Source organism: Eleginops maclovinus, chromosome 14 (assembly GCF_036324505.1).
Source record: "Eleginops maclovinus isolate JMC-PN-2008 ecotype Puerto Natales chromosome 14, JC_Emac_rtc_rv5, whole genome shotgun sequence".
Lineage (NCBI taxonomy): Eukaryota > Metazoa > Chordata > Actinopteri > Perciformes > Eleginopidae > Eleginops > Eleginops maclovinus.
In genome coordinates, this window is record NC_086362.1 from 9437336 (window position 1) to 9464628 (window position 27293).

The 27293-nt window shown below is 40.9% G+C and overlaps 1 protein-coding gene across 2 annotated transcripts in view; it reads left to right on the forward strand.

Annotated features, from left to right (window-relative positions):
- Positions 1-27293, forward strand: part of plcb3 (phospholipase C, beta 3 (phosphatidylinositol-specific)) — a 45102-nt gene that overhangs the window by 13486 nt on the left and 4323 nt on the right. The window contains exons 2-28 of one of the 2 annotated variants that reach the window (XM_063900513.1): positions 102-188; positions 13771-13839; positions 15719-15856; positions 17032-17111; positions 17192-17245; positions 17464-17536; positions 18890-18990; positions 19177-19343; positions 19876-20022; positions 20319-20476; positions 20816-20898; positions 21127-21211; positions 21839-21986; positions 22126-22227; positions 22311-22384; positions 22476-22572; positions 22960-23044; positions 23230-23354; positions 24415-24569; positions 24650-24811; positions 24931-25030; positions 25525-25629; positions 25944-26038; positions 26149-26290; positions 26689-26730; positions 26869-26978; positions 27084-27193. In XM_063900513.1, coding sequence (XP_063756583.1) covers positions 102-188; positions 13771-13839; positions 15719-15856; positions 17032-17111; positions 17192-17245; positions 17464-17536; positions 18890-18990; positions 19177-19343; positions 19876-20022; positions 20319-20476; positions 20816-20898; positions 21127-21211; positions 21839-21986; positions 22126-22227; positions 22311-22384; positions 22476-22572; positions 22960-23044; positions 23230-23354; positions 24415-24569; positions 24650-24811; positions 24931-25030; positions 25525-25629; positions 25944-26038; positions 26149-26290; positions 26689-26730; positions 26869-26978; positions 27084-27193 — 2894 coding nt within the window. The remainder of the gene's footprint in view (positions 1-101; positions 189-13770; positions 13840-15718; positions 15857-17031; positions 17112-17191; positions 17246-17463; positions 17537-18889; positions 18991-19176; positions 19344-19875; positions 20023-20318; positions 20477-20815; positions 20899-21126; positions 21212-21838; positions 21987-22125; positions 22228-22310; positions 22385-22475; positions 22573-22959; positions 23045-23229; positions 23355-24414; positions 24570-24649; positions 24812-24930; positions 25031-25524; positions 25630-25943; positions 26039-26148; positions 26291-26688; positions 26731-26868; positions 26979-27083; positions 27194-27293) is intronic. The other variant, XM_063900514.1, reaches the window with a different exon arrangement.

Consider the following 27293-nt stretch of genomic DNA (forward strand, 5'->3'; position numbering starts at 1 on the left):
ATCGTCCTCACTTGACTTCTTATTATGGTTCTGTGTGTTTTAAAGAAGGAATTGATATTATTGTTTGTCTCTCTAACGTCTCAATTTCTGCTCTTGTATAGGAGCCGAACAGCGGGCCCCCCACCCTGGTGACCCTGAAAGTTGACCCTGATGGATTCTTCCTCTACTGGACGGGAGGCTCCAACCTGGTGAGACATACTCCACTACAGTTGTTCTAAGGAATAGCTACCAGCTACTTTAGGATTAGTACTTCTTCCATCTCTGCAGTTTGGTCTGAAGGTACATTGCATTCACAATAACGGACGTGATCGAATACTACAGATGCATTCTACTGCAGATCACAATGGGTGTTTAGTGCACCAACACGAATGGACTTGTTATTTCCTTGAACTCCACATAGCTCCTTCTTCCTCCAGATTGTTGTTTCGTCCTCCTCTTCTTCTCTGTCTCATTGTCTCTCATTGTGGTTTTATCCAGTCCATTAGTCCAGACAAATTGGCTTTCATCAGTTTGTCTCGGCCTTGTTTGCCCCCTCTTCCCTCTCTTCCTCCGCCTCCCCTTCGATGTCTTTGTGGTCTTCATCCTTTTAGTCCTCCATCTCTTTCACTCAATCTCTGTTACCCAACAACACTCCCCCGTTCTGCACGTCTTTGGTGGCTGCGCTTAAGCCATTAGTTTGGTAATATTGGATTTCAGCCATTTGTTGACATGATTAGCCAGACGTAGTAGACATTGAGTCAGCAGGATGTCAGGTTTGAGATTGTGGTTGTGTAGTGCAGAAGAATAACATTTTAATTTATTTTAATTGTTTGTTAAGTCTTCCTTGTCTCCTCTCGGTCTTTTAACGGTAGACACTACAGGTGAAAAGGGCACATTTAATGGATTTGGATATTAAACATTCCCCTTATGATGAATTACATTAGCCCTAATTCTTTTTGAAATACATTTTTTTTATGTTTGATAATTCAAATATGATACGATCTAATGTGAATTTAGGAAAACCTATAGATACACTTCTAAATAAAACATAAATGTGTATTTCAAAAAAGAAAATAGCTAATTGTACATTTTGTAACACCTTGTATCAAAGGACATTTCAGGGCAGCTTAATTTCCTCTCCACCCACTTCTCTCTCTATGTTTTTCTTCTTTCTCAAACTCACACACAAACCAGTGGCCTTCTTTTTATTTCTAGCTGCCTATTTATCCGTAAGGCATGAACGGAATGACCTGTTGATTGCTAATATTATCACTGCGTTGTGTCTGCATGTTTGGGTGTGTGTGCTCATGTGTGTGGACATGATCTGGGCCAGAGCACACGTCATGCTGTCCGTCCGCACGTGTATCAGCATGTGTCCTTGCATTCACATAACACACACAGGCTTTAAATACTCATTTCATCCTGATGTCTGCACATGCACACGTTTTGTGTGTGTGTGTGTGGTATTGCGATAATAGGCCATTTGTCGCCCGAGGTGCAGCGGTGACACTGTTTAGCAAAGAGTCATTAAGTCTTTAAATCGTGAAGATGAAGTCTTTGCACACAACGAGAGCAAGCAGTTCATTGAAGACACAAAACTGGAGTTTGTTTAGAAGTCACTTCAGCTGTGGAGAAGCTAAAAGTGAGGAAAGAAAACTGCAGATACTGTTCACTGTCACTTAAAATAAAGAGATAGGCAAACCCTGCCTGGTTCTGTTGGTTAGTCAGACTCATGTGTGCTGTTGTATTTGTATTGGCAGTAAAACTTTTATAGGAAATTCAAGTTTCAAACCTAAAGTGTCACCAATGACCCCAGTCCTATTAATCACCTGCCTGGAAAGATAAGGCTCGTAGAAACACTAAATCCCATCTGAAACCCTTTTTATAGACTTGCTTTTATGTGAAGTTGTGTTTTTATTGCTGTTCTCTTTTCTTTCCCGACTCTCCTAGTTTGCGACATTTGGGAATGTGGCAACATTGCTAAAAAGAATTCAGGGTTGGGCATGATAACAGAGTTAAAGAGCCAGTTTTAGCCAAAAGCCAAACCAAAGTTGAAAGATGAGATTAGCATTGTTAACATCCCTCACAATGACTTACAGCCTTGACCTAACTGTCCCATTAGATGATGGATCATTTGAGATTACCCCACAAGTTGGTTTCAGTGTCACATAACAAACGAAAAGAGCAGAAACAGACACGGAGCAGATTTCTTTATCCTATGTGAGCTTGATTACTGAATCTCTTAAACTGTCACACTATTGTGTCGGATTTAATCTTAAAACTACCACAACCCCTAACTCGACATTTGCTTCTTCCCTGGGAATGTGAGGATGAAGCGGTGCCAACTCCTCTGCCTCATGTGCCGCAGTGTTTGGCTTTTCTTTCCTTACTTACTTACTTTGTGCTTTTCATCTTTGTTAATGTTGGCATCACTCAGCTAGACTGTGGCTCTATTCTTGCTTCAGTGGCGGGAATGCTGCTCGCCACAAATCTGAAACATGTCTCAAAACAGTCAGACCACCAAGGCCAATGAGAGAGAAAGGTGGGTATTTAGACATGTAGAAACAGTCAGCCAGTGAGATAATCTCATAATGGTAGCTCTTTTTTGTTTTGAATGTCCAAAGTTGGATGTTGCAGCTCTTTTAAATGTATTTCTTGTGTGTAAATCACATTTTCGTGGTTTAGTTTTTTGACCTGCACCTCCCCAAAATCACTCAGTGGCACGGTGTAGTCTGTCTGACTTCTTTCTTCTTTTGAGTATTAAGTTTCTACAATGACGCAGACAAAATCTGGACGGTAGAAATGATAAACGTGCCCTCTGCTTCTCGTCTCACTTCCTTTTGGTCAAATTAACTTTCACTTTATTTTCGGAGGTGAATATAACCTCTTCAGAAATAAAGACAAGGGCCTTGGCTTTACAGAAGTCCTATTTCAGTGATTTCAGTGAAACTTTAAATCCGCTTCCCTCGAGATTTTGAACCAGAGCTAGAAAGAAAGAGGACACGGCAACACAGATATCTAGCTATTATTAATCAGCTAATACGCTTTTCACAGATGACAAGGGCATTCTGGATGGAACCCATTTCTCTGAATAGAGATACCCAAAATATTTGATCTCCAGTGCAGTTTGTTATTTTTGATGCTCTGCTTTTCATTTCACTTTTGATGTCGTTCAACGAGTTGTTCAACTAAAGACGCTGCTTATTATATAAGGGTTATTTCTGTACGGAGATGTATTGTGTCTGCTCTGCAAGGGAGAAAAGGTTTATTTTTAGAAGCTCAGCAAAGAAGTCCATTGGTCTATAACCCAAAAATGTCTTGAGAACATTTTAACAATGCTCAACTTGAGATGAGAGGGTAGAAGGTACCTTTTCTTTATCGAAGTGAGACGGACGCAGCTGTGTCGTTTTATTAAAACTTCCCTTCCACTCCCTTATGGATTTCAGTTTAAGGTCTCAAGGAAGACATTAAAACACACACTCTCTTTCTGCTAACCCTATTATTTACAGCTCACTAATTACTAAGTATTTGCCTTGTAAACAAAAGGTTAATTATACTACAATTAGGTAATTGCCACTGGTAAAGAAGAAGGTAAATAGAGGGAAACCTCAGCTGAACTACTTTATTATATTTACTTAAGACTATTAAATAACAAATGATATAAGCCTGGTGAACAATGAAACTGTACTTTGGTAACATGTTGTTCCAAGTTAACAAAGTACAGTTTCATCAGTTAACAGGCATATGTCTTTATAATAATACCAACCTGAACTGGTCTAAAGTACACACAACCTAGTGAAGTTGTTGTGACAGTTGAGAGTTTCCTTACATCTCAGCTGTGGTATCACTAAATGAACCTCCTTATTTAGCAATGATTATAACCTATCATTTACTTTAATTCACCATATATTTACTGGGTCAATATTTATCAATTAGGGGACTGGGAAGTTAGAGTTGACCTTCTATCTCCCTACAATCATAGAGAATAGTTTGATATGGTAATTTGGGCCATTGGATTGCAATCAAATATAATTTCAGAAATATCCTCATGTGCACCCATTTCCCTTTCTCCATCCATCATTACTCTGTCTTAACTCCTCTTTGGCTTTGTTTACACCACCTGCCTCCATATTTCAACTTCACTTTCAGACTTATTGAGCCAAATTTCCCCTTCAAATGTTTATCATCTCATTCCCTTTCTTCTTCCTCCTTTTGTATATCCATCTGAACGTGTGTCCTTTCACCTTTTCTCCAGGTGTTCCTCCTCGTCCCATCCTCCCTCTGTTTCCTTTCTGTTCACGCTTTGTCATCTGTTTCGTGTCCCCTTCACTGTGTTTAACTTTTTAGTTTGAGTAACCGTCTCTGTATTTCTCTCATTTTCAGATATTTGATATGCTTTGGTCTTGTTCGTCCTTTTCTTGGGGAAAATATTCCTTCTGCAGTGTCTCTCAGCTGTGCATGATATTCTCTTTCTCCATCTTCCCCTCCATCTGATAATCTTTGACATCTCTCTCTCATCCCCTCCTGCCTTCATCCTTTTCTCCCCCTCTCCACTTTTGTGTAATGTTCGGAGGTTCGGCTTACGAGACATCCTACTTGTGTTTGTGTGTGTGAAACTCAGGGCCCAGAATTTCCCATAATTCTTGAGTCAGTGGCGATTACAACCAACTGTCGCTGACACACACGCACACACCCACACACACACCGGTGGTTTGGCAGAGAGACCAGGCAGACACACCCCAGCATGCACCAGTCTGTTTTTCTTTCCTTTCACTCACTGTCCTTCTGTCTGTCTTTTCGTTACCAAATCCTAACATCTGTCCACTATTTGGGAAAAATGTGTGAGCTTAAATTGAACAGTTTCCAAACTTTAAAATAGTTAATGAGCTGCAGGAAGAAGACTTAAGACCCCTATGATTAAAGTCTTCAAAAGCTGTTTCTAAATGACTGCCTGTCCACGGAAAAATCCATGTGGACATAAACTCTTTTGGCTCTTCCTGATAATAATGTATTTGGTTGGGACCCCTTTATCAATCCTAGGTTGTCCATCTCATCCAGCTTGGAAACCATCCTCCCAATCCATAATCAGTCCTAAAAAAACAACTTCATGGTACCCTCTTTTTAATTAAAATGCCTTTATAATAACGGCATAATCATGTTAAACCTAAATACTAATTCAGACTCTTTTTCAACTTCCTGAAAACTCGGTTCTCAACACAAAGTGCATGCCAGCCTGAGTGTTACCCAACATCTACACCCCAAATCCACACATCTGTTAGAACATATGTCTGCATCCTGCTGTTCACTCCGCTGTGTGTGTGTGTGTCCTTTCTCTGTCCTCTAGCCAAACTCTGCTTCATCTACATTTTACATGTGCAAGCTTAAGTCGGTGTTTTCAGTATTTAGCGGATGAGAGGATAGATGTTGGTACAATAACAGGAAGATGGAGGAGGGTAAGGGGCTTTCTATGAAGTTTGGGATGCATCTTAAACTACAGCTGTCTATCATTTCACATCGACAAGTTGATTGAAGGGATAGAGTCAAGGTTTGTTGATTGTTCCTTTTTGGAAACAGCAGCTGTAGTAAAAACGAAAGAAGCTACTTCCCCCAGAGAGGATAACCCCGAATCAAAGTTTCATTTTCAACACTTATTATAATTAAGGTGTAACACTTTGAAAAAAGCTATTATTTGCCATTTTTCCCACTGATATTTCAATCGTATAATGGTTTACTATATTGGAGAGAATTATCTATTTAGCATCATTGTTGTAATCTTCATTAAAACAATATTAACATGCCTAATGTGCAAGGATCTTTACGTCTGTAGAATACAATTTGCAGACTGGCACATCTCTGCAGCTCCACAGGACTTCATTTAGATTCATATTATTGATACACAGTGCTGGACTTCAGTAAATATAAGATGTAATCCAATATTTGGACATTGCACTTCTAAATAATATAATTTAAATAAAATGTGGATACATTTTGAGCCCTAAACCTGGATTTTTGTGTCTGTACATGGTGATATTTGATTATTCCTGCAGTTTTGAAAAACAAAACCTTGTAAAGCCTGGTCTCCCCTGCACGGCCAAACTGGGCTTACCAGGCCAGATATCCTTCATGGCAACTTGTTTCCCTGTTTGACATTTCTGCCATAATTTTCCACACCGCTGTTGCCAAAGCGGACGATTTGTCAGCTGAAATGTCGTTTCCAATAAACTCCCGGGGCCTCCTGATTTAGTGTTGTCCTGGCCTCACCTGCCACCACGAGACGAGCTGAAACGCACCTAACACTACAGCTAATCCTCCTCGCCACTCTGTTTTACTTTGGCTATCCTCTCTTTATCACTTTAGCTGCTGGCTCTTGCCCTGTTTCTACACAGATAATCCACCTTCAATTAATCTCCCTCTCCCCCCCTTTTCACTTCCTCGTGTCTCCCTGTGTCGGGGGCAGCTGGTAGCCTTCAGAGAGATGAGGCAGAAGTTGTTCCTCTAAAATAAACTGAAGGATGACATTTCCTCCCTCTCTGGTCTCCATCTTGTCTTTGTCTGCCACCTATCTCCATTTATTTCGTCGTCTTCTTCTTTGGTTTCTTCTTCGTCTTCATCTCATCAATGTATTTTCTCACGTGATCCTTCCTACTAGAGTTATGACTTGAATTTCTTGCAAAAACACTTCTAATCTCGCTCATTCCCCCTCCTGGGCGTGGGAAAGTTGGCAGGAAGTCATTCAGACATGGAGATGGGGGTTCTGGGGAATTTCGTTGCCCCCTCTCCCCCACCTCCTCCCATTCCTCCTCCTCCTCCACATTTCCACTTTGCTCTGAATTCCTCTCCCTCTCCTCCTGTCTTTCGTCCTCTTTCCCTCCCTCCCTCCTCCATTAAGGTGTGCGGGTCATGTCAATAGCACCTGGTCCTTTGGACGTTTGCCCTCAGGGAGGTAATTGAGTTGCCACAGAAGTGCAATTTAGGCTCTAATGGGGTGGAAGTGATTTAACATACCTTGACCAGGGGCGGGACACAGAAACCACAAACACTTGAGTAGTGACAATAATTTGAAGCGTGTAACTCAAATATTAGAGGAAGTGGTGTCGTGTTTTGATTTTTTGCTGTCTTTAAACTGCTATTTTGTCCAACCCTATCCAACATAATCCTTTTATAATATATATAAAATAGGGAAAACAGCAACTATATGCTTTATTAAACCATGCTTTATTTTCTACATAACTACCTTAAAAATCTTTAAAAAGGCACTGCAAATCAGCTTTTTAATGTTAATTAGTGTACATGCCATGCTTTTAGTGTATCGTTAGCCTCTTTAAGCTGTGTGTGTGTGTGTGTGTGTGTGTGTGTGTGTGTGTGTGTGTGTGTGTGTGTGTGTGTGTGTGTGTGTGTGTGTGTGTGTAGAATCCCTCTTTATTAGTCACATACATGCACACAGCAGAGCACACACAGTGAAATTGGTTCTCTGCATTTAACCCATCCTAGTACTAGGAGCAGTGGGCAGCTATTGTGCAGCGCCCGGGGAGCAATGGGGAGGGGGGATTGGAGGTGTCCGGTGCCTTGCTCAAGGGCACCACAGCAGGGCCTAGGAGGTGAACTGGGACCTCTCCAAGTAGCAGTCCACTTTCCATATTTCAAGTCTGTTCGGGGACTTGAACCGGCGACCCTACGATTCCCAGTCCAAGCCCCTACTGACTGAGCCACTGCTGGACGCGTGTGTGTGTGTGTGTGTGTGTGTGTGTGTGTGTGTGTGTGTGTGTGTGTGTGTGTGTGTGTGTGTGTGTGTGTGTGTGTGTGTGTGTGTGTGTGTGTGTGTGTGTGTGTGTGTGTGTGTGTGTGTGTGTGTGTGTGTGTGTGTGTGTGTGTGTGTGTGTGTGTGTGTGTGTGTGTGTGTGTGTGTGTGTGTGTGTGTGTGTGTGTGTGTGTGTAAATGAGCCAGCTGAATTGTAAGTGGAACGATTGTTGGCAGGTATAAGGAGAGATCTAATAAAGATTATCTCCTGGCTAAAGTCAAACATCCACAAGGAATTAACTTGGAACAAGGGGTTTATACAACACACACACTCGTGCAGGAGGTCATTTTTCTCGCACACACCCCCAGCGAGCGGTTTGCAGGGGAAGTGGAGTGTGTCAGTCGATAATGTGACAGCTTCCTCCCTCTTTCTTCCCTCCTGGTTTCTGTTCTCTGCTCGATCATCTTCTGTTGACATTATCTGGCAGTGCACATGGCAGAGCAATCTTCACTTTCACTCTGACACACACAGACACACCCATATGCACACACACGCGCACACACACACACACACACACACACACACACACACACTTTTTCGCTGTATGGAGAAGTGAGACACTGCTCAGTATCGAGTCCATTGGTTGAGCAGATGCTTCCTCCAAAATGTGTGTGTGTCTGTGTGAGTTTTGGTACACGTCATGGGGCTTTACTCATCGCTCTGCACCGCTATCGAAACGTCCATTACGTGTGCTGGTGGCTTATACATTTTAATTTAAAGGACAAGTCTAGTTGTCACAACGTCAATTTCATGTTTGATGGTTTTAGCCATAATGTCTGCTTTTAATAAAATTGCTTCAAGTTTCCTTGTTTTTTATCAGCACTTTAGGGTTATTATGTGCAGATTCAACATTCGAGAAGTAAAACGAGCATTACTATAGTGTGAAAAACTGTATTGATTTGGCAAGTGGGCCGATGGGGCACAAAAATGGTGTTCGGTTGTCAATTTCAGGTGAGCTTATTTTATTTGGAGCAAAGATATGGGCAAATGAATAGGATATATTGCATTGGCTTTCTACTAGTTGCCTAACAATCGACATTTTAATGACCAACTGCTGAATTGATTTAATCGAGAGACCTATAAAACTGAGTTTCTCCAAAAAAAAGACGTCATAGCACCACTTTAAGTCTTCTGGCTCATAATTTTCTTGAAGGAAAAAGGCATTCAGGACAAACAAAGCTGACTCAAGACACAAACCACTAATTCATTATGTCTTCACCATGAGTATTTTTTTAGAGGGTCTCTGTCCTGTAGGAAGTCCTGCCTCATTCCTGTGCCTAAGACGCTGTATCCCTATGGCTATAAGGACTTATTTTTCTTATAAAAATATGCATTTATTTTTGTTCTAATATAGTGCAACAAAACCTAATTCCCCCTGGGATTAATAAAGTTATAATTTATTGACTGATAAAGAGGGGACAGCCCTTAAAAATGTCTTAACTCAAAGTAATACATCCCTCACAAATCACAAACAAGCTTTCTGATTCAGCTTTAACCTACCCATTTCCCATTTTAATGTGTACTCTTTCTCTGTTCCACATCCCAAAATGTCATCCACTCTCTTTGGCTCTTTTATTGCTAATACCTTTCTGTGCGTCTGCCTGCGCATGCGGGTTTGAGTTTTCCCCTGCTGAGCTGTGTGAGATTTATGATGACTGCAGCTTTTTTGTTGTTGTGTGTAAATTGGGCCCAGTCCTGCGTTTATTTATTTATTTGCGCTTTGAGACATTTGGTATGACTTATTTTAGGATTTCCAACTTTTTCATGAATGCTTCGCACATTTGGACTTCATTTCCCATTGAGGTTTTATTGTTTCTTTTTCCATCTTTGCAGCAATTCTTCTGTGTGCTCATATTTCACTGATTACAAATGACTCCAGATCAGTCTGTTCGCTAAGTGACTAAAATGTTTGCTCTCTTTCCAGACCACAGATTAATGAAACAAAGTGGGGGGGGAGACAAAGTACGAGACAGAAAGATAAAAGGCAGAGTGTTATCTCATTGATATACACCGAGGAAATATTACGAGGCAACAGAGAAAGAGATCCAGGACTCTCCCAAGTTTCACAGCGTATTAAATGTCCTTCTCCTTCTTTTTCTCTAAACACCTTGCCGTCTCTCCCATCACGACCATAAAACAGTCTGAAGGTCTCTTTGTTCTACCTCTCCGACGTTTCTGTGTCCTTTAAAGTCTTCTTCTGTCCAACTCCCTCCCCAGAGGGTGGAGTTGATGCTGCCCTAGTGCTGTGTGTGTTTGCGTGTCAAGTATGTGTGTGTCGAGGTGGATCAGTTTCCTTAATGCCGTCATCATGTGCAATCTGATAGGAGCTGTTATTGGTTTTTCGAGGCATATTTAGCTGTGCTGATCTTTCAAACACACTCGCAGGCGCGTCTCAGGAAAGGAAGGGCGCTCTCTGGATTGTTCAGTTGCCCTTTTATGTTTTTTTAATCTTAAGAAAATGAATGGAAGAGGGTGGCAAGGCAGGAGGGAGAAGGGGAAGTGAAGAATCAATCAAAGAAATAAAGGAAGGAAAGGAGTGAGTGTACAAGAACCTACGCATTTACCTAACTTGTGTTAAAAATAGACTAACCTTATGGCAATTGTTGTATCAGACCCAGCTTTGCACGCAACTGCAGAAGGGCAAACCAATTACCCTATAGGATACTGTGTCAGGAGTTATAATCCTATTAACGCAATTAGGGAGGAAATGTGAACTTATCGTGGATGTTATCCATCACAAAAAATCTATCATTTTAGAATTGAAGTGAAAAATAAGCCTGGTTGAAAAATTAAAGGAATTACCATGTTATAAAAAACTGATTTTGCTTCCTTATTTGAAAAAACCCATTATTTATTCTCTTTTTATGCATCGAGATCTTTTGATTTATGATAACCATATTGAAGATGGTTTTATTTTCACTAACAAAAATATTTGTTCGATTTAAGAGGCAAAAAAAAGGTCTTATATTTGTTTCTTATACAAATGTAAGATACTGTAGCTTGATTCCAGTATGTTTTAGTGCCATTTATAAAGTTTTAAGCATATTCTGATTGGGATAATATCATGAATCACAATTATTTTCACCAGTAAAAACTAAGACATTCCAGTTTAACAAAGCATATCAATAGCCAAGCTTCTGTGGTTGGTGGCAGAAAAAATCAAATATAAAACATCATTAGAAATCTATCTATCTGTCGCTTTATTAGGACCATAACTATAAAGGGAGGAAGAAATTCTTCAAGATTTAATAGACCACAGTGCATTGCAGCACATGCTGCTGCAATAATAACTACACCTTTTTTTAACTAGCGACACTCCTTGCCCATGTAATCAGCCGCTGAGTGCAACGAGTTCAAGGAAGTGGTGAAGAACTGCATTCTGGAAAATGTAGGAAATCAACAAGCAAGGCAGAAGTACAAGAGTAAGAAAAAAAGAGTCACTTAAAGTAAATGATAGCACTTTGTCACCACACAAGAGTCATTTAAAGCAACAATGAGCCTGCTGGTGAGTCAGAGGAGATAAATGGAGCGAGCTGTGTTTGGGCTCCGTGGGATGAATGGAGCGCTGCAGCTGCCACGACTAGCTAAATATTACACACTGAGATGCACAGATACACACATGCTAACTGAGCAGAAGGCTGGAATATGTTAGGAATGTGCTCTCTGGGATGAGCGACCTTCACACGGACACACGCACCACACTGTGCACTCGGATACACAACAGCGTGCCAAGACACACACATTTCTTCTTTGCGTTCACACACTTTTCAAATCACATGCTGACACATTTGTACTCTTCTCGCGTGAAGATTTGCTCGTGAAACATTGCTCTCGCTTCTGTGTCACATGCATCTAATCTTTTCTGCACACACCCACACACACACACACCCTGTGTTGCACAACAGGTCAGGATGTTTCACAAGTCAGGACCTGCATGTCGAGGATATGCCTGTCTGTATATCGCTGCATCTGTTTGTTTTGCATCACTAGCTAGTTAGCAAATGTGAACTGTGAAAAGACACACACACACACACAGGCGACAGACAAAGTTTTAGTCTCATTACTGCGGTCTCCAAGGAGTCACCATGGTAATGGCAGAATGAAACCACGGCCTGTGGGAGAGGAAGCGTGTGTGTGTGTATATGTGTGTGCACTTTTGTCGTCCCACAGACCCAGAAGTGGTTTCATTCCCCAAGGAAGTGAGTTATTCTCCACAGGCCAATCAGAGGACAAAGTTTGAAACAGATTGTAATCCAATTGGTCCTGTATTTCTGACCTTTATTACCCCTGGCCAATCCCAGGGGAGCACACAGCCAGCAGGGCGATGACATCAGAAACAAAGTGAGGTAACGAAAGTAAGAAAGAGTTGACATACTTGAGTCAGGGACAGCGACCTTATGAGGTGTATTTAGTGTTGTTATTGGAAGGGAAACATGGGGAGAGCATGGATAAAGCAAGAACAGGGAGACAAACAGACCCAGAGCCAGACAGAGTAACAGGAAGAGCAACATAAACATTTGAGGTTTTTCATTAAAGGAATAACATAAGGCAGTAAAAGCACACATTGATTCCTTAAAATAAAGCCAGCAAAGCCACACAGATATGAGGAGAGAAACGATGAGTGACATACATGTAGTAAGAAAGCTTGGGGAATGAGTGCATGGCTAAACAAATATTTACAGTGCGCCCTCCTCTGTTTATGGCGGCTTTACGACCACACACTCCTCCTCCTGTCATCCTTCCCGCTCTTTCTCTGCGTTTCCAGAACAGGCTATCCTTTATATCAATGGTGCCGCTTTTGTTTACTGTTATGTAGTACAACTATTTTCCTATATTCTCCCTGTGGATTTCCAGTGTTTGCATGCATGCAAACACTATTTGTATCCGTTGTGCAAATGTTAGTGTGTGTGTGTGTGTGTGTGTGTGTGTGTGTGTGTGTGTGTGTGTGTGTGTGTGTGTGTGTGTGTGTGTGTGTGTGTGTGTGTGTGTGTGTGTGTGTGTGTGTGTGTGTGTGTGTGTGTGTGTGTGTGTGTGTGTGTGTGTGTGTGTGTGTGTGTGTGTGTGTGTGTGTGTGTGTGTGGTTTTTTCTCTCTGTTTTTTTTAAAACTAACAGTAATTATGTCACTGCTGTGTTTTATGTCTAGAAAAGCAGAGAAGACTGATTGCTGCTACTCACATGAATTGCAAACAGCAGAACATTTTTGATATAAAACAGGACTGTCATATGGTGTGTAAAGATACTTAACACCTATTCCTATTCATGAAAATGTCCTGTGGTTGCAAACTTTAACACGTACAATTACACCCATTGACTTCAATATGGCACTCAAAAACGGCTTGGCTTAAAATCACTGTTTCCCATCATTGTAATCTGTCAATTCATCTGCATCATCTGCCCTCTGTTTCCTTAATATCCTGTTTCTGATACTGTAACTCCGAGAAGTGTTCAACCAAACTCCACTAAAGTATTTCACAACACACCTGAAACCAGGAAAGTTATTTGTTACTTTAAAAAAAAAAAATGTTGACAGTTGTCGGTGTTTTTAGCTTACATTCACCAAAATGTCCTTGTTTTCTTCTCTGTTAGCTTGCAAACATGTGCGATTTAGCATAAATTAAAGCTGAGGTTGATGGGAAGGCCTTTCGTTAAGCGAAAATATTTGTGTAGCCCCTTAACTTTCCTTATACCCACATCTTCAGTTCAACATTTTATATACAACTCATCTCACTGCTTCCTCTTTCCCTGCTTTTCAGAAGTGATACTTAATAATACACACCAAATGATGGGTTCTCATTTGTATCCATCGTATTCTTAGCTGCTCCAAGATTAAATGATAGTTTTCTGTACTCCTGTTGCATATGGAAACAACCAAAAAACATGACCTCATTGATTGAGTTAATAATACATTTCTACTGACGCAAATGTGGAATTTGTGTCCTTGACGCACAATAAGTGATAAATAAGGGATTGACTGACCAATCTGTCTTTTAGGAGGTGGAGACTCTGGACATCAACACCATCAGGGACACCAGGACAGGAAAATACGCCAAACAACCAAAGGTCAGGTTTGTGTGTGTGTGTGTGTGTGTGTGTGTGTGTGTGTGTGTCTCTGTGTGTGTTATAGAGGAAGAAGCTGTCACCTTCTGCTGTTGATAACTTTGTTCTCTGACCAGACGTGTTACTGTCACAAAAAGATGTGATCGTGTGTGTCCCCTGTCTGCGAGTGTTTCCTCCCTCAGCTGATGGTGCAAAGGTGACGGAGCGTTAATGAGCCTGCTGACAGATGGGCTCTCAGACAGGAAGTGATATAACCAGTGACCGTTGGCGAGGAAGTGGTTTTGTAAGATCAGGCTGAAGGAGACGCAGATGTAACGCTGTGGTTCAGACATATGCTATCTCCTGGGTCAAGTGGTTTACAAAAAAAAACTGTCACTGTGAAATTTGATTAAGCTTTAATTGGTTAAGAGTTCATATTTATTTGCTATAACTGAAAACAAAAACCTTAGGCATAATGTCAGAAAAACTGCATTTTTAGGATGTTTTATGTGAAGTCTAGGCTGTTATGTGGTGATGACAGCTAAGTTATTTCGAAACGTGGGGTTTAGAGAAGGAACAAAAAAAAAAGACACATATCAGACAGGTTCAAGCACTTAAAGGGGCAGGTTACTCTAACTACAGAAACACCCATCTTCTCACCTATCACAAACAGGATCTTGCTTTGCAGGTAGGTTACAGAGCATTTAAAACCTGGGAAAAAGAAACCTAAGTGTATGCCTCCTGCACAGCACCAAACAGCAGGCAAATCAACTCTTAAAAACAGTTCATTAAGTTAAAAAATAATTAGTATTTTTAGTTGCTTCTGCCAGATTGTCAGCAGTGTTGTTAAGAACATAAAGTAGACAGACATATTTTGGCAGAGGTCTTCATAAAATGAACCATTTGTAAACCGCTGATGATATTCAGCTTCTTCTCTGTGTATTAGTTATGGACTGCATAAATAATGGAGCACCACTGAAAATGCTTTTACAGCACAAACCAGCATTCACACACATATATACAGAGGCAGAGGCGGCCATACAAGGTGCCCCCTGCTAAGGGGGACTAACAGTCAGACACTGTTGTCAATGCCACCTGGAGAAATGTGGGGTTCAATATCTTACCCAATGACATGACTGCAGGGACTGGGGCTCAAACCACTACCCCTTCCAATTGGATGCCGTCCATCTACTTCCTGAGGCACAGCTTCCTTCGATCAGTTGGTCGACTGATCGTTTGAGCTCTACGTCTTTAGCTATTTTCTCAAAATGTTCGCTAATAATGTTGAAAACTAACCATTGGTGGACTGTTGCAACCAGGTTCAGGAGGGATGCTTTGGCGGCCGGTAACAAACCATAATATGTGTGGGAAACTCTGTAGATCTAAAATGTTTATATCCAGAAGCAATGTTGCTCTTTAAAGTCCACAGAATTCGCTGTCAACAGTTTTACGAGATATATTTCTTTGGTTCCAGAGAAAACTGTTTATAGTGAGGCCTGTGTAACGTCCCGAGTCACATGACGCTGTTTGTTTCCTTCGTAATTTGATTGCACTGATCCTCTAAACTCTCGCTTGCCGCTTAATGGCAGAGTACATTTTGTGCGCTGCTTTGGCCGGATTTGTCTTGATGAACATCCATCTGAGTTAATTAGTTAAATTGGAATGAAAGGGAGACATGATAGAGAGGAAGTGATAGAGAGACATAGAGTGTTAGAGACCGTTGGTGCTAGATAAAGAGTCTAAAAAGGAGGAAAGAGTCGTTTAGTTAATTAGATCAGAGTGCTACACCACATGCATCACATTTACTGTTCTCAGGAGAGAGCTGGACCGGGACCGGGAAGGATGGAGAGTGTTGTATGTATGCATAGTGTGTGTCTATAAAGAGTGTGTGTTTCTGTTACAGGATGCCAAGCTGCGGGACGTGCTCGGCATCGGTAAGGGGGACAGCGTCGAGAGGAAACTGGTAACTATCGTCTATGGCAACGACCTGGTCAACATCTCCTACCTGAACTTCCAGGCCATGCAAGAAGATATAGCCAAGGTAACCATGGAAACCACCATCCCATCACGTACTCACTTGGCTTTAAAGGAACAGTTCACCAATCTAGATTGTGTGAATATGAGATGACTATATATGTCTGCCTTCTTTCCAATATAACTGGAAGGTACTGGCCCAAATAATACATTTGAAAAACACAGAAGCTTTGTATTTGTTCAGAGAGTTCAGAGATACGTTTACTTAAGATTATCGGCTTTGACTACAGGCTTTGTTGTGAGCAGTTTCATCTGAGTGCATTTACTCAAGTCCCATACTTAAGTACTACTTTACTTTTTACTGCACTACATTTATTTAATACTTATAGTTACTTTAACATCTAAAACACATGTAGGATTTAATTCTGTATGATGCAGTACACTACTCCTGAACAGAATATTAAACTGTCTATTCTAAATACAAAAAATACAACATGAGCATGCGCCTATATGTGTTTGTTTGTGATATTATAATATTCTATAACACTGAGGGCCACAAATGGAAAAATATATGAAGGGCTGGGCCACTTACTCGAAGTGAGTAATATATTGTAAGTTAAGTTATAAGTTAGCTAAATCAATCAAATGTCGGTAAATTATGCTTGAAACTCGAATATGCTTTAATAAAGTAATCCAGTATTTAAACACAATAATATTTTTTCTGAAGCATCCGCGTACTTCTTTCATCTTGGGTTTCATGCAGGAACTATTTTCTCTCGACCAAAGTACACTTGCCCACTGTATCACCACACAAAAGAAAGCGTTCATTGTCTGATGGACGAGAGGCTCCTGCTCACTTGTTGATGGGTGTAGTTCGATAAAAAACAAATACAAACAATCAGCAACTCCCACCAAAACATTCTAGATTAATAAATAGCAACACAGGTTCGACAACAAATATGTATTTTTGGTTAGTGGTGAACTTTCCCTTTTATTTAATCTCCCCGATTGTCATCTGTCCATCCTCTCTCCTTATCCCCTCCACTAGTCTCCTTCTTTCCTCAGGCCATATGCTGATCACTCACTTTACGATGTTGACATAAAGGCATGTGTGTGTTTAGGAGTTGTGAAGAGGGATTTTTCCTGTGTGTGTGTGTGTTGTATATAGTAACTGTTCCACTTAGTTTTGACATCAGACGAAGAGTCAAACACTGTTTTATCATTCCATGTGTGTGTTTCCAGATTTGGACAGATGAGCTCTTCACTTTGGCCACAAACATACTTTCCCAGAACGCATCGCGGAACACCTTCCTCCACAAAGCGTAAGAAGAAGAAGTCTTCACTTTGCTTAAGGGAACTGTAGAGGTATTGGTTTTAATGCCTCTCTCTATATCTGTTTCAGGTACACTAAGTTAAAGCTGCAGGTGAATCAGGATGGGAAGATTCCTGTGAAGAAGTGAGAAACACAGACGTCTACCACATTTTAAACTTTGTACAGAAATGTAATCACCAGTGCTCTCCACTTCTTCTTTTCTTTTCCTCTTCTCTGTCTCTCTTTCACTTTCTCTCGTCTCGTTCACATTTGGTTTTACCTCCTCAGTATAGATGATCATGCCATAAAAATCCCTTTGAATAATGACTGCTGACCCTTCAAACCCTCTGTCTTTCTGTCAGTATCCTCAAGATGTTCTCGGATAAAAAGAGAGTGGAGACGGCTCTGGAGCAGTGCGGCCTTGTCAATAACAGGGTAATCATCTGAAGCCATCACTGACCACAGGACTGCTTTAAAAATGCCTGTTCAGTATGTGGTTCATAAATTGTAAAAGTTGCAAATCAGTCTGTCATCCTGGGGTGCTGCAAAGAATTCTCTGCATGCCTTTTCTATGTCAGAAAGGAACAAAACGCTGCAGGCTTATGGGAGAGAAGCTTCAAAGGGGACATTTTAATTAACTATAAACAAGAGTTTTAAAGACTGTTTTTGGCATAGATGAAACAAACAACACATTTCATGCTAATTAATGACTTTATAACTGGTTTGCAGTCGCAGCTAGGTTTTTCTCCCTAGCTTTGTGCTAAGCTAAGCCAACCAGCTACTGATACCTTCGTATTTACCTTATCTAATCGCCTCAACAAAAAAAAATAAGTCTGTTTCCGTGACATTTAAAATTATCCTGTTGCAATTTAGGTACGGGGTTACTCTTTGATATGCAATCAAAAAAGGTGTTATAGCAATGTGTGCAATGAAGAAATATTTAATTGCAAGTAAAAAAAACAAAACAATTGTGATTGATAGCGTGGTAATGACAATTCCAAAGCTATGTTTGCAAAACCAGAAGTCTAGCTGTGACCAACATGGATGTTTAATGTAGGCACATTGATTAACTGCGGATGATGCCAAGCTGTCCCTCACATTCAGCAGAACATCAAACAAAACCCTTGGATTTGCAAACAAAACTTTAGATTGCAGTTGTTGACACTGCTCTCAAGTCTTATGCTTGATTGCAAATTAAAAACACAATCGTAACCCCATATTAAGGTCGCATAAACAAGATATCAAGTAGGTACTGAGAAGTTGTGCAATAGTTTCTAATAAATGTACAATTGTTAAAAGAATAAAAACCCAGGCTTCCTTCATTCTGTCAAACCTGAGTCTCTGCAGGGAAAGGTACCGCAGGCTTGTGGTTTGCTAGGTGAAACACAAGGTCCTTTTGTCTTCATTGCTCAGTACAATCTTTCTTGAAAATCAGTTTAGAGTCACAAGACTTTTCCTTTTTGAATAAGAGGTAAGATTGGGAAAACTGCACTTCAGCGTTTCTCTTTATATTGTTGTGCTCTGGTGCCTCCTGCTGGAAGAGTAGGAGCACACATGAAGTGGGAAAAGACTGAAGGAGATCTGAACCACAATTCGGAACTTTGGAATGCATAATTATCCTCAGCCTTTTACATTTACAGTATTTTAATGTTTTGAGGATGGTAAAAAAAGATTAGAATGATTTATTTGTGTTAAATGTAGCCTTTTTATCCTCAATTTGGTCATATCTTTTCCCTCTTTCTTTTCCCCTACATATCTTTCTACACAATCTTCGCTGTTCTCCTTCAGACCGAGGGAATCAAGCCAGATGATTTCACGTGGGATGCCTTCCAGAAGTTTCTCGACAGCCTCTGTCTCCGGCCTGAGATACAAAGCATCTTTGAGGAAAGGTATGTGATAACGCTTTTGCAGACAAATGCAATGACTTTCCATTATGTTCCTTTTGTTGTACAAGAATAAGGTTTAACCCCCCCCATAAATCCTTTCATAACAGTGCTCTAGTTGTGTTTTTAGGATTCCTTGTAATGCCAACATCCTGTATCAGTGACACGCATGCTGTTTCCCCTTTGCTCCAGTGGCTCCAAGAGGAAACCGTTCATCTCTTTGGATCAGTTGATAGACTTCATCAACCACAGGCAGCGAGACTCCCGACTGAACGAGGTACTGTACCCCCCGCTGAAGAGAGAGCAGGTCCGACAGATCATGGAGAGATACGAGACCAACGCCAGCCAGCTGGAGAGAGGTTCGTTGGAACTTCTTCATTTTTGTGTGCACGTTCCAGACATGTAGATGCTTGTATCCAGAGCAGATAAAACATGTGATCTTCATTTCAGATATCTCTTTTTATGTATCTAATCAGTCTTTGGTAAATGTACTCTTATTCAAGCAATAAAATACTATGTTTGTGCTATATTGACAGAGAAATCTGATCTTGTTTCCTTTTAATTAGCTGCCCAAAGATCATCCAAGGTAGTGGCCTGTCTTTATTTAGCTGCTGAATCAAAGAACCTCACATAAAGAGTTCAAAACAAGAGTTCAGTGTACGTGCAGCTGTACCCTATTGTAGATTTTTATGTGTTTCTCCCAAAGCAGGGTTTATCAGCTGCAGTAGTACTTATACAATATAACAGGTTTATTGGTATGATTGATTCCCTGCTCTTTTAAAGCAGCAGGTTGCCCTCTCCTTAAATCAGATTTCTGTTCTCATCCAGAATGTGGGAATCATCTCGAGCGCCCTTTAATTTTTTCTGGCCCTCTCTCTGTTTCATGTGCAGATCAGATCAGTTTGCAGGCCTTCACCCGGTATCTGGGAGGAGAGGAAAACAGCATCGTTCCTCCAGAGAGGCTGGATATCATCGACGACATGAACCAGCCGCTGTCTCACTACTTCATCAACTCCTCACACAACACATACCTCACAGGTAAGAGAAATACACACCTCAGAACTAACATACATGTTTGATGCTGCATTCTTTTCCTTTTCCCTTTTATTTTAACTGTCTCAAGAAGTACACAGACAAATATAATGTTACAAGACTAGTCCTCAAATGATAAGTGATTTCCTGACGCATGTTAACCAATTGCACTTGTGTTTGTGCATGTTGCCCATCCTGAATATTCTGTTGCATTGCCACACAATGCAATCTAAATCCTACATGAGTTTAATTAATGCTGAATTTCTAGCTATATATTTAAACCTGTGTGTGTGTGCCTGCAGTGGGTCAGCTGACCGGCCTCTCCTCGGTTGAGATGTACCGGCAGGTGCTGCTGACCGGCTGCCGCTGCATCGAGCTGGACTGCTGGAAGGGCCGCCCGCAGGACGAGGAGCCCTACATCACCCACGGCTTCACCATGACCACTGAGATCCCCTTTAAGGTGAAAGTCCCTGCTATCTCATTATTACCCAGGATTATTTCCTTTAGTTTAAATGTGACACCGAGGTTAGGGTGAGTTTTTGCTCTCATAAATTTACTGTACAGTGTTTTTACAAGGGTATGAAATGTTCACTTTCAGCTCTCATTCATAACAATTGTTGATTCAGCCTTCGATAGAAAAATGGGTCTAGTTTATTTGATAGTTTATTGACTTTTATGTCCCCTTTATAAAGCACTTACTTGCTGAGACGCTTTTCTCCTCCTCTGCTTGTAAAACTATAAAAATGAACTGAAGCAAAACATTTATAGAGCTCCTTTCAATGGTTTATTCTTTCTGCAGGAGGTGATCGAGGCGATAGCAGAGAGTGCTTTCAAGACCTCGGCGTACCCCCTCATTCTGTCCTTTGAAAACCACGTAGATTCGTGAGTAGTTTTTAAGACTGGTCTAGTGACAAATATATATATATATCAGTAGAACCAGATGCATAATTTATTTTGAAATGTTAGTAAAGTAAGGTCTTCCTTGATGTCCAGAATAAATCTTGGCTTTTATAATAGCAATTGATGATCGCAAACATGTGGGGTTCTAATTTAAGGGTTAGTAAATAAGAAAGTATATAAGGAACTAACCCGTGTCTGTTGTTCTGTCAGGGCTAAGCAGCAGGCAAAGATGGCAGAGTACTGCAGGACCATCTTCGGAGACGCCCTGCTCATTGATCCACTGGAGAAATATCCGGTAAGACATGAATAAAATCTTTATGGGATATACTAATTCATAGTATCATTTTAAGGTCTGATTTAGCCCAAAATAAATTCTAAGAGGTTTGTCACTGACAATTCCCTAAGAAAAAGAACCAGCACACTAATATCCTTTGACTCCACAGTCATGGAGTTAATCAACTTACAAACCATCAAAAGGATCAGACGGCTTGTGATACGCAGATGATAGTGACTTTTTGCTAAGAAACAACTTGCGATGCATTTCTCTGTATTCAAAACGATCAGTGCTTCTCCACAACTGTAAAATAAAACTCGTACCAGATGTGATTATACCGACATTTAGTTTGATCAGTTTACATTTTTTTTGTATGAAAGAGGTTACACAAAGCAGAAATGTATGCATGTCTGGAATTATGTTCTAGTGAATTATTTCTGTGAAGCAGGGTTTGCGATAAGTAATGGTGAAAACCGGTAAGCATTTTGAAGTTTTGACCAAAATGAATGGAAAGGGAAGTGTTTAGGCACTTTAAAACACAATTATCCGAGACTTGAAAACTATCTTTATTTGGAATGGTTTTGGTTGTTCAAATAAATCTTTTTAAAAAAAGGACTATTTTATGTTACATTTTGTTTTTCATGTCAGCTGGTCCCAGGTCAGCCGCTCCCCACCCCGCAGGAGTTGCTGGGGAGGATTCTCATCAAAAACAAAAAGAAGCACCAGCATCACCGACCCTCGAGTAGTGGCAGCATACGGCGCAGAGAGCTGGAGGAGCAATCGTCGCACAACACCGGTGAATACAGGCACCCATCAGCATCTCTGATTTCACTTTTAAGATCCTTATCTGACTCAAATGAGTGTTTGGAGGAATGGGATCTTACAAGCTTACACTTTTATTGCCCTTAACTACGAGTTTTCTGTTAAATGTGTAGAAGGCCCTCTGACAGACAGCGAGGGAAGCCAGGTGCTGACTAATGGAGAGGAGAACCTGGCTGAGAGGATGGTCAAAGACTCCGAGCCACGTAAATCCCTTGGTGGGTAATTGATGAAGGTACAGGTGGCTTCATGTTTTACAAAGCCAAACATATGTTTTAAGTGTATTTATCACATGTCTCAGGAGGTGAAGGAGAAAGCGAGGAGGATGAGGACGACGAACCGGTGACAGACCTGAAGAAGCCGAACTCTGACGAGGTGAGAGCCACCAGCGGGTGATGATGTTGTGACGGGCTGACGTTTTGTGTGACTGGATGATTGATGGATCAGTGCTATCTGCCTCCCTCAGGGTACAGCCAGCAGTGAGGTGAACGCCACAGAGGAGATGTCCACTCTTGTCAACTACATCGAACCTGTCAAATTCAAGAGCTTTGAGGTGGCAAACAGTAAGTGTGTGTCTGTGTATGTGCATGGATGGATTACTGAACAGGCCTACCAGGTCAGAGTCAGGGCCCCACAGAGACACAAAAAGACGCCAAAGAGACCAAAATATAAGCTATAAAAAGGGGTAAAACAACCTCATAGAGACACAAAACAACTTCAGAAAGACGACTACAATGAGACACAGGGTGATCACAGAGAAATCAAACAACTGCAGAGACACAAGTGTATGAGGACGATATGAAGTAAAAGATGTGGGACCCATTTGTGCTTATTGATCTTGCCATTATTTGTGACACGTTGCATATTAACTGTCTTCACCAATTCCTGTATCAGTGTTGATTTTTCTGAATTATTATGTTCTCTTATTTGCCTCTCTTTCTGTCTTCCAGAGAGAAGGAAGTACTTTGAAATGTCCTCATTGGTGGAAACAAAAGGCATGGACATCTTGAAGAGCTCCCCCATCAAGTTCGTCGAGTATCTTTGAAGGCTTGTTATCTCTTGAAAACGTTTAATAAATTCAAACCCCTCTATTGTGTCCATCAGGATATAAAGTAATGAGCGAGGAAAAATCTTCAAGTCTAGTCTTTACTTTAAAATAACATCATTAATGTTACGTTTGCCACGTATACAGAGTTTGGTTCTTAATAGCGCTCCTCCAGGTACAATAAGAACCAGCTGAGCCGAATCTACCCTAAAGGAACGAGGGTGGACAGCTCCAACTACATGCCGCAGCTCTTCTGGAACGTGGGCTGCCAGATGGTGGCGCTTAACTTCCAGACCCTCGGTGAGTCCAGTATATATCTCCTCCTCCTTTCCTGTGTGTGTGTATCTGTCTGTTTATCCGCAGCCTTCTTGCACTTTGATCCTGGATATATTTTGTGCTCATTTATGACTATATGCTCAAGGATTGTTGGGGTGATTCCATGTTTTTTATTTCATTGACTGCTGAATTCTCACTAGGCAGCAAACTGTGGGTTTTAAAGCTGAGGAAGGGCATTAAACTTGCATTGTCTTTAGTATCCAAAAGGGGGCACGTCCAGTGGGTGCAAAAATAATTCAATTTTAATAGAAGTCTATGAGAAAATGACCGTATTTGTTAATTGACTTATTACCTCAGTCAACGTTTTCCTGACGAGTTTATGGTCTGAAACCGCTTTTGTCATGTTCATTTTTCAGTAAAAAGACGAAATAGCAGCATTTGCTTTAGGGTGGGGCTAACTTGTGATTGACAGGTTGCTTGTTAACTCTGTTTTCCAGTCTTGTTTTTTTGTCAGTTTTTTCTGATGCTAACCATTTTTCTGAATATTTTAGTGGAGTGGTGTTATTATTAAAAACTGAAATCCACTGAAAAGTTGGGTCTTATTTAGAACCAAAGCCTCTGCTGATTAATTTCAATTTTCATTTCATATGTTTTCTTCCCCAAGGTAGGCACAATACGAGATGAATAAATCCCTGTGTTTTTTATTTGCCACCATTTTGACTGAAAGGAGGCTGAGTGTGACTTGATGCTACCTGGTTTGTTTGAGTACAGTCAAACTCACCTGGGGAGGATGTGGGTCCTACTGAGGGACATTTTGCAGTTTAGACTCAGATGGCCTAACTTGGGCATGTGTGCTCTGGCTTCAAAGTACAGAGTATCCACTGAACCATAAACAAGGCATTTTCATTTCATTTCTGTAGCTGGCAGATACTGTGGTATTTAGAAAGATTCTTCAGCCTTTTAAATAATTCCCAACTCAGAACAGTCAAGCTGAAGTATCTTAGTCTTCATCCCAGTAAATCCCTCCAATTGTTCTTGCTGTCTCTCATCCCTTTCCCTTTTCTCTGCGTTTCTTCTCTTCCAGACCTCCCTATGCAGCTGAACATGGGTGTGTTTGAGTACAACGGCCACAGCGGCTACCTGCTGAAACCTGAGTTCATGAGAAGGACGGACAAACAGTTTGACCCTTTCACAGAAAACATAGTGGATGGGATAGTCGCCAATACTGTCAAAATTAAGGTAAGGACAAAACGTGTCATCACCCGGATATTAAAGTTCTCTTAAGAGTTGTTATAATTAACTTGTTTCATTTCCAACAGGTGATCTCAGGGCAGTTTCTCACTGATAAAAAGGTGGGCGTGTATGTGGAAGTGGACATATTTGGACTTCCTGCGGATACAAAGAGGAAGTACAGAACCAAAACATCCAATGGGAACTCTCTGGACCCCGTGTGGGACGATGACATGTTTGTGTTTAATAAGGTGTGCATACTAGGATCCAGATGTCCTATCTAAATGTCCCGTCAGCCTTCATTGTCTGTCCTTTGTTAACTCTAAATTGAAGTGAACTGCACCAATGACATCACCACTTCTCTTTGCAGGTGGTCCTCCCCACACTGGCCTCTCTGAGGATAGCGGTGTTTGAAGAAAATGGAAAGTTTATTGGACACCGAATCCTCCCTGTGTCAGCCATAAGACCAGGTCAGTACACACACAAACCCCCCCGCAAACACATTCTTGTTGTTGTTGATGTTGATGGACTTTAGCATATTTGAAAGCAATGCACCAGCATTGGTTTATTTGAACCAAATGTACCTGCAGGATTGATGCTGTTCTAAGGTTGTATCCTCATCGTTTATTGCACTTATTTTAAGTTGCTTTGGATAAAAAGGTCAACTAAATGAGAAGGTTGTGATGTAATAAAAGAAACGTACGTGAAAACAATTGAAAAAATGCCAGGACAAATACTTTTATAAAATCCTATCTTAAATATCTGTGATATTAGGTGGAAAAAAAATATGGATGATTTTAGATAGATAAAGAAATGAACTGCAGGTTTTATTTTCTCAGAGCCTCCATAGAGCAGTCTTTTTATATGTACTGTATATGTGCTGCTGTTCTTATCACTTTTAAGTACCAAAAGACAGTATTCATTTATTTATATGGCTCTTTCTTTCCTTCATCCTTCCCTGTAGGCTACCACTACATTAATCTGAAGAGTGAGCTGAACCAGCCGCTCATCCTGCCCTCTCTGCTGGTGTACACTGAGGCTCAGGACTACATCCCCAATGAACACCAGGGTGGGAACCACATCAACACACTCCAGTCACCTCTATCGAAAAGTGGCACTATTTTCAGCTATAGATTTCAGCTGCTCATCAATTCATTTGAAAAGTGTCCTACTAGCTAACAGTGTTGACTCTTCTGCTTGACTGCTAAATAACCCTTTGAACAATATCAAAGGGAACACACGTCAATGTTAATGAAAGTTTCCTGACTTAAAGACTTGATTCACCCTAAAAGACTTCAAACAACTTTCCGATGTCCAAGAATAGTGTTAAGGTTTTGTATGACATTGATATACAAACTTGTTTTTTTATGTGTTTTTTCTCAGAGTATGCAGAGGCTCTTACCAACCCCATTAAGCACATCAGTCAGTTGCACAAGAGGGAGACACAGCTGGCTGTTCTCATAGAGGACACCAGTGAGGTAAGACACACATGAACAGAACTCAAAATGTGTATGATGAATAGAAACATCCACAAACCTCTGCAAACCATCAATCCCTCAAATTCATCTTCCTGTTGCTTTTTTTCCAGCATATTCCCAACCAGCCCAAAGAGCGCGAGAGCAAGGGGGAGTGGGAAGCCATTCCAGGAGTTGGACTGCCCTCCCCCTTCCACAGCCTCCCCCCCTGCTCACTGGATCAAGCCCCCGACATCCTCAAACTACCTGCACCGGGTAGAGACCTCTACACATTATTCATACCCAACGATAACTGTTGTCTGTCATATATCTGCACTTAGGAAGCGTAATGTCATACATTAGATCGGTATCACAATGACTGACGTGTTTAACTCACCACCGAGAATGTGTTTCCACTGTCAGTATTGCATTAGATTGCAGGTATAATTTATTAAGAGATTATTGACGATACAGAAAGACACTCACTGTGTGTGAAAATCGTGCCTCCCATTTATTGGACGTTAAAAGATTTCTTATTTTAAATTCAAAGGGGAATTTTATTAGCTATTTCCTTCATTTGTCACATTTATTTGTTCCTGGTTCATTCTCCCATCATCCATTTCACACATTCCATCTGTGTGCTTCTCCTTCTCTTCTTTTACATGTGTGTGTAGCACCAAGTCCAAAGGAGGACCTCATAGCCACTGTTCTGGCAGGTAAGGTCATTCCAGCACATGCATTTCCTCTCAGAACCCACTGAAATCACTAGTGTGTTGGACATACTAGCCGTGGCTTTTTTTTAAGCATTATTCACATTGAATGATGTGATCATTTGTTATTATTCCTTCTGTCAGACATTCAGGTCCAGTCAATAGAGGAGCTGAAGCAGCAGAAGGGCTATTTGAAGCTCATAAAGAAACAGAGCAAAGAACTAAAAGAGATACGAAAGAAGCACCTCAAAAAGGTACACACACAGAAACTTATTTCAATCCATATGACTTACATTTCTTCATATGGTGGAATTTGTCTCGGCAAAACAAATGATTCAAATGTCCCCCCGTGTTTGTAGGTGTGGAATCTGAGTAAGGAGCAGAAAAGTCGGAATAGCCAGCTTCAGTCTGACACCCAGAGGAGACGCAGTCAGATGGAGAAACACCTCAAACGTAGCATCAAGAAAAAGTAAGGATGGACGGATGAATCCATGGGATGTACAGTATGAAGAAAGAACAGTGGATACAATCTTTAATACGCTAACTCTTTATTTAAATCTTATTTATTC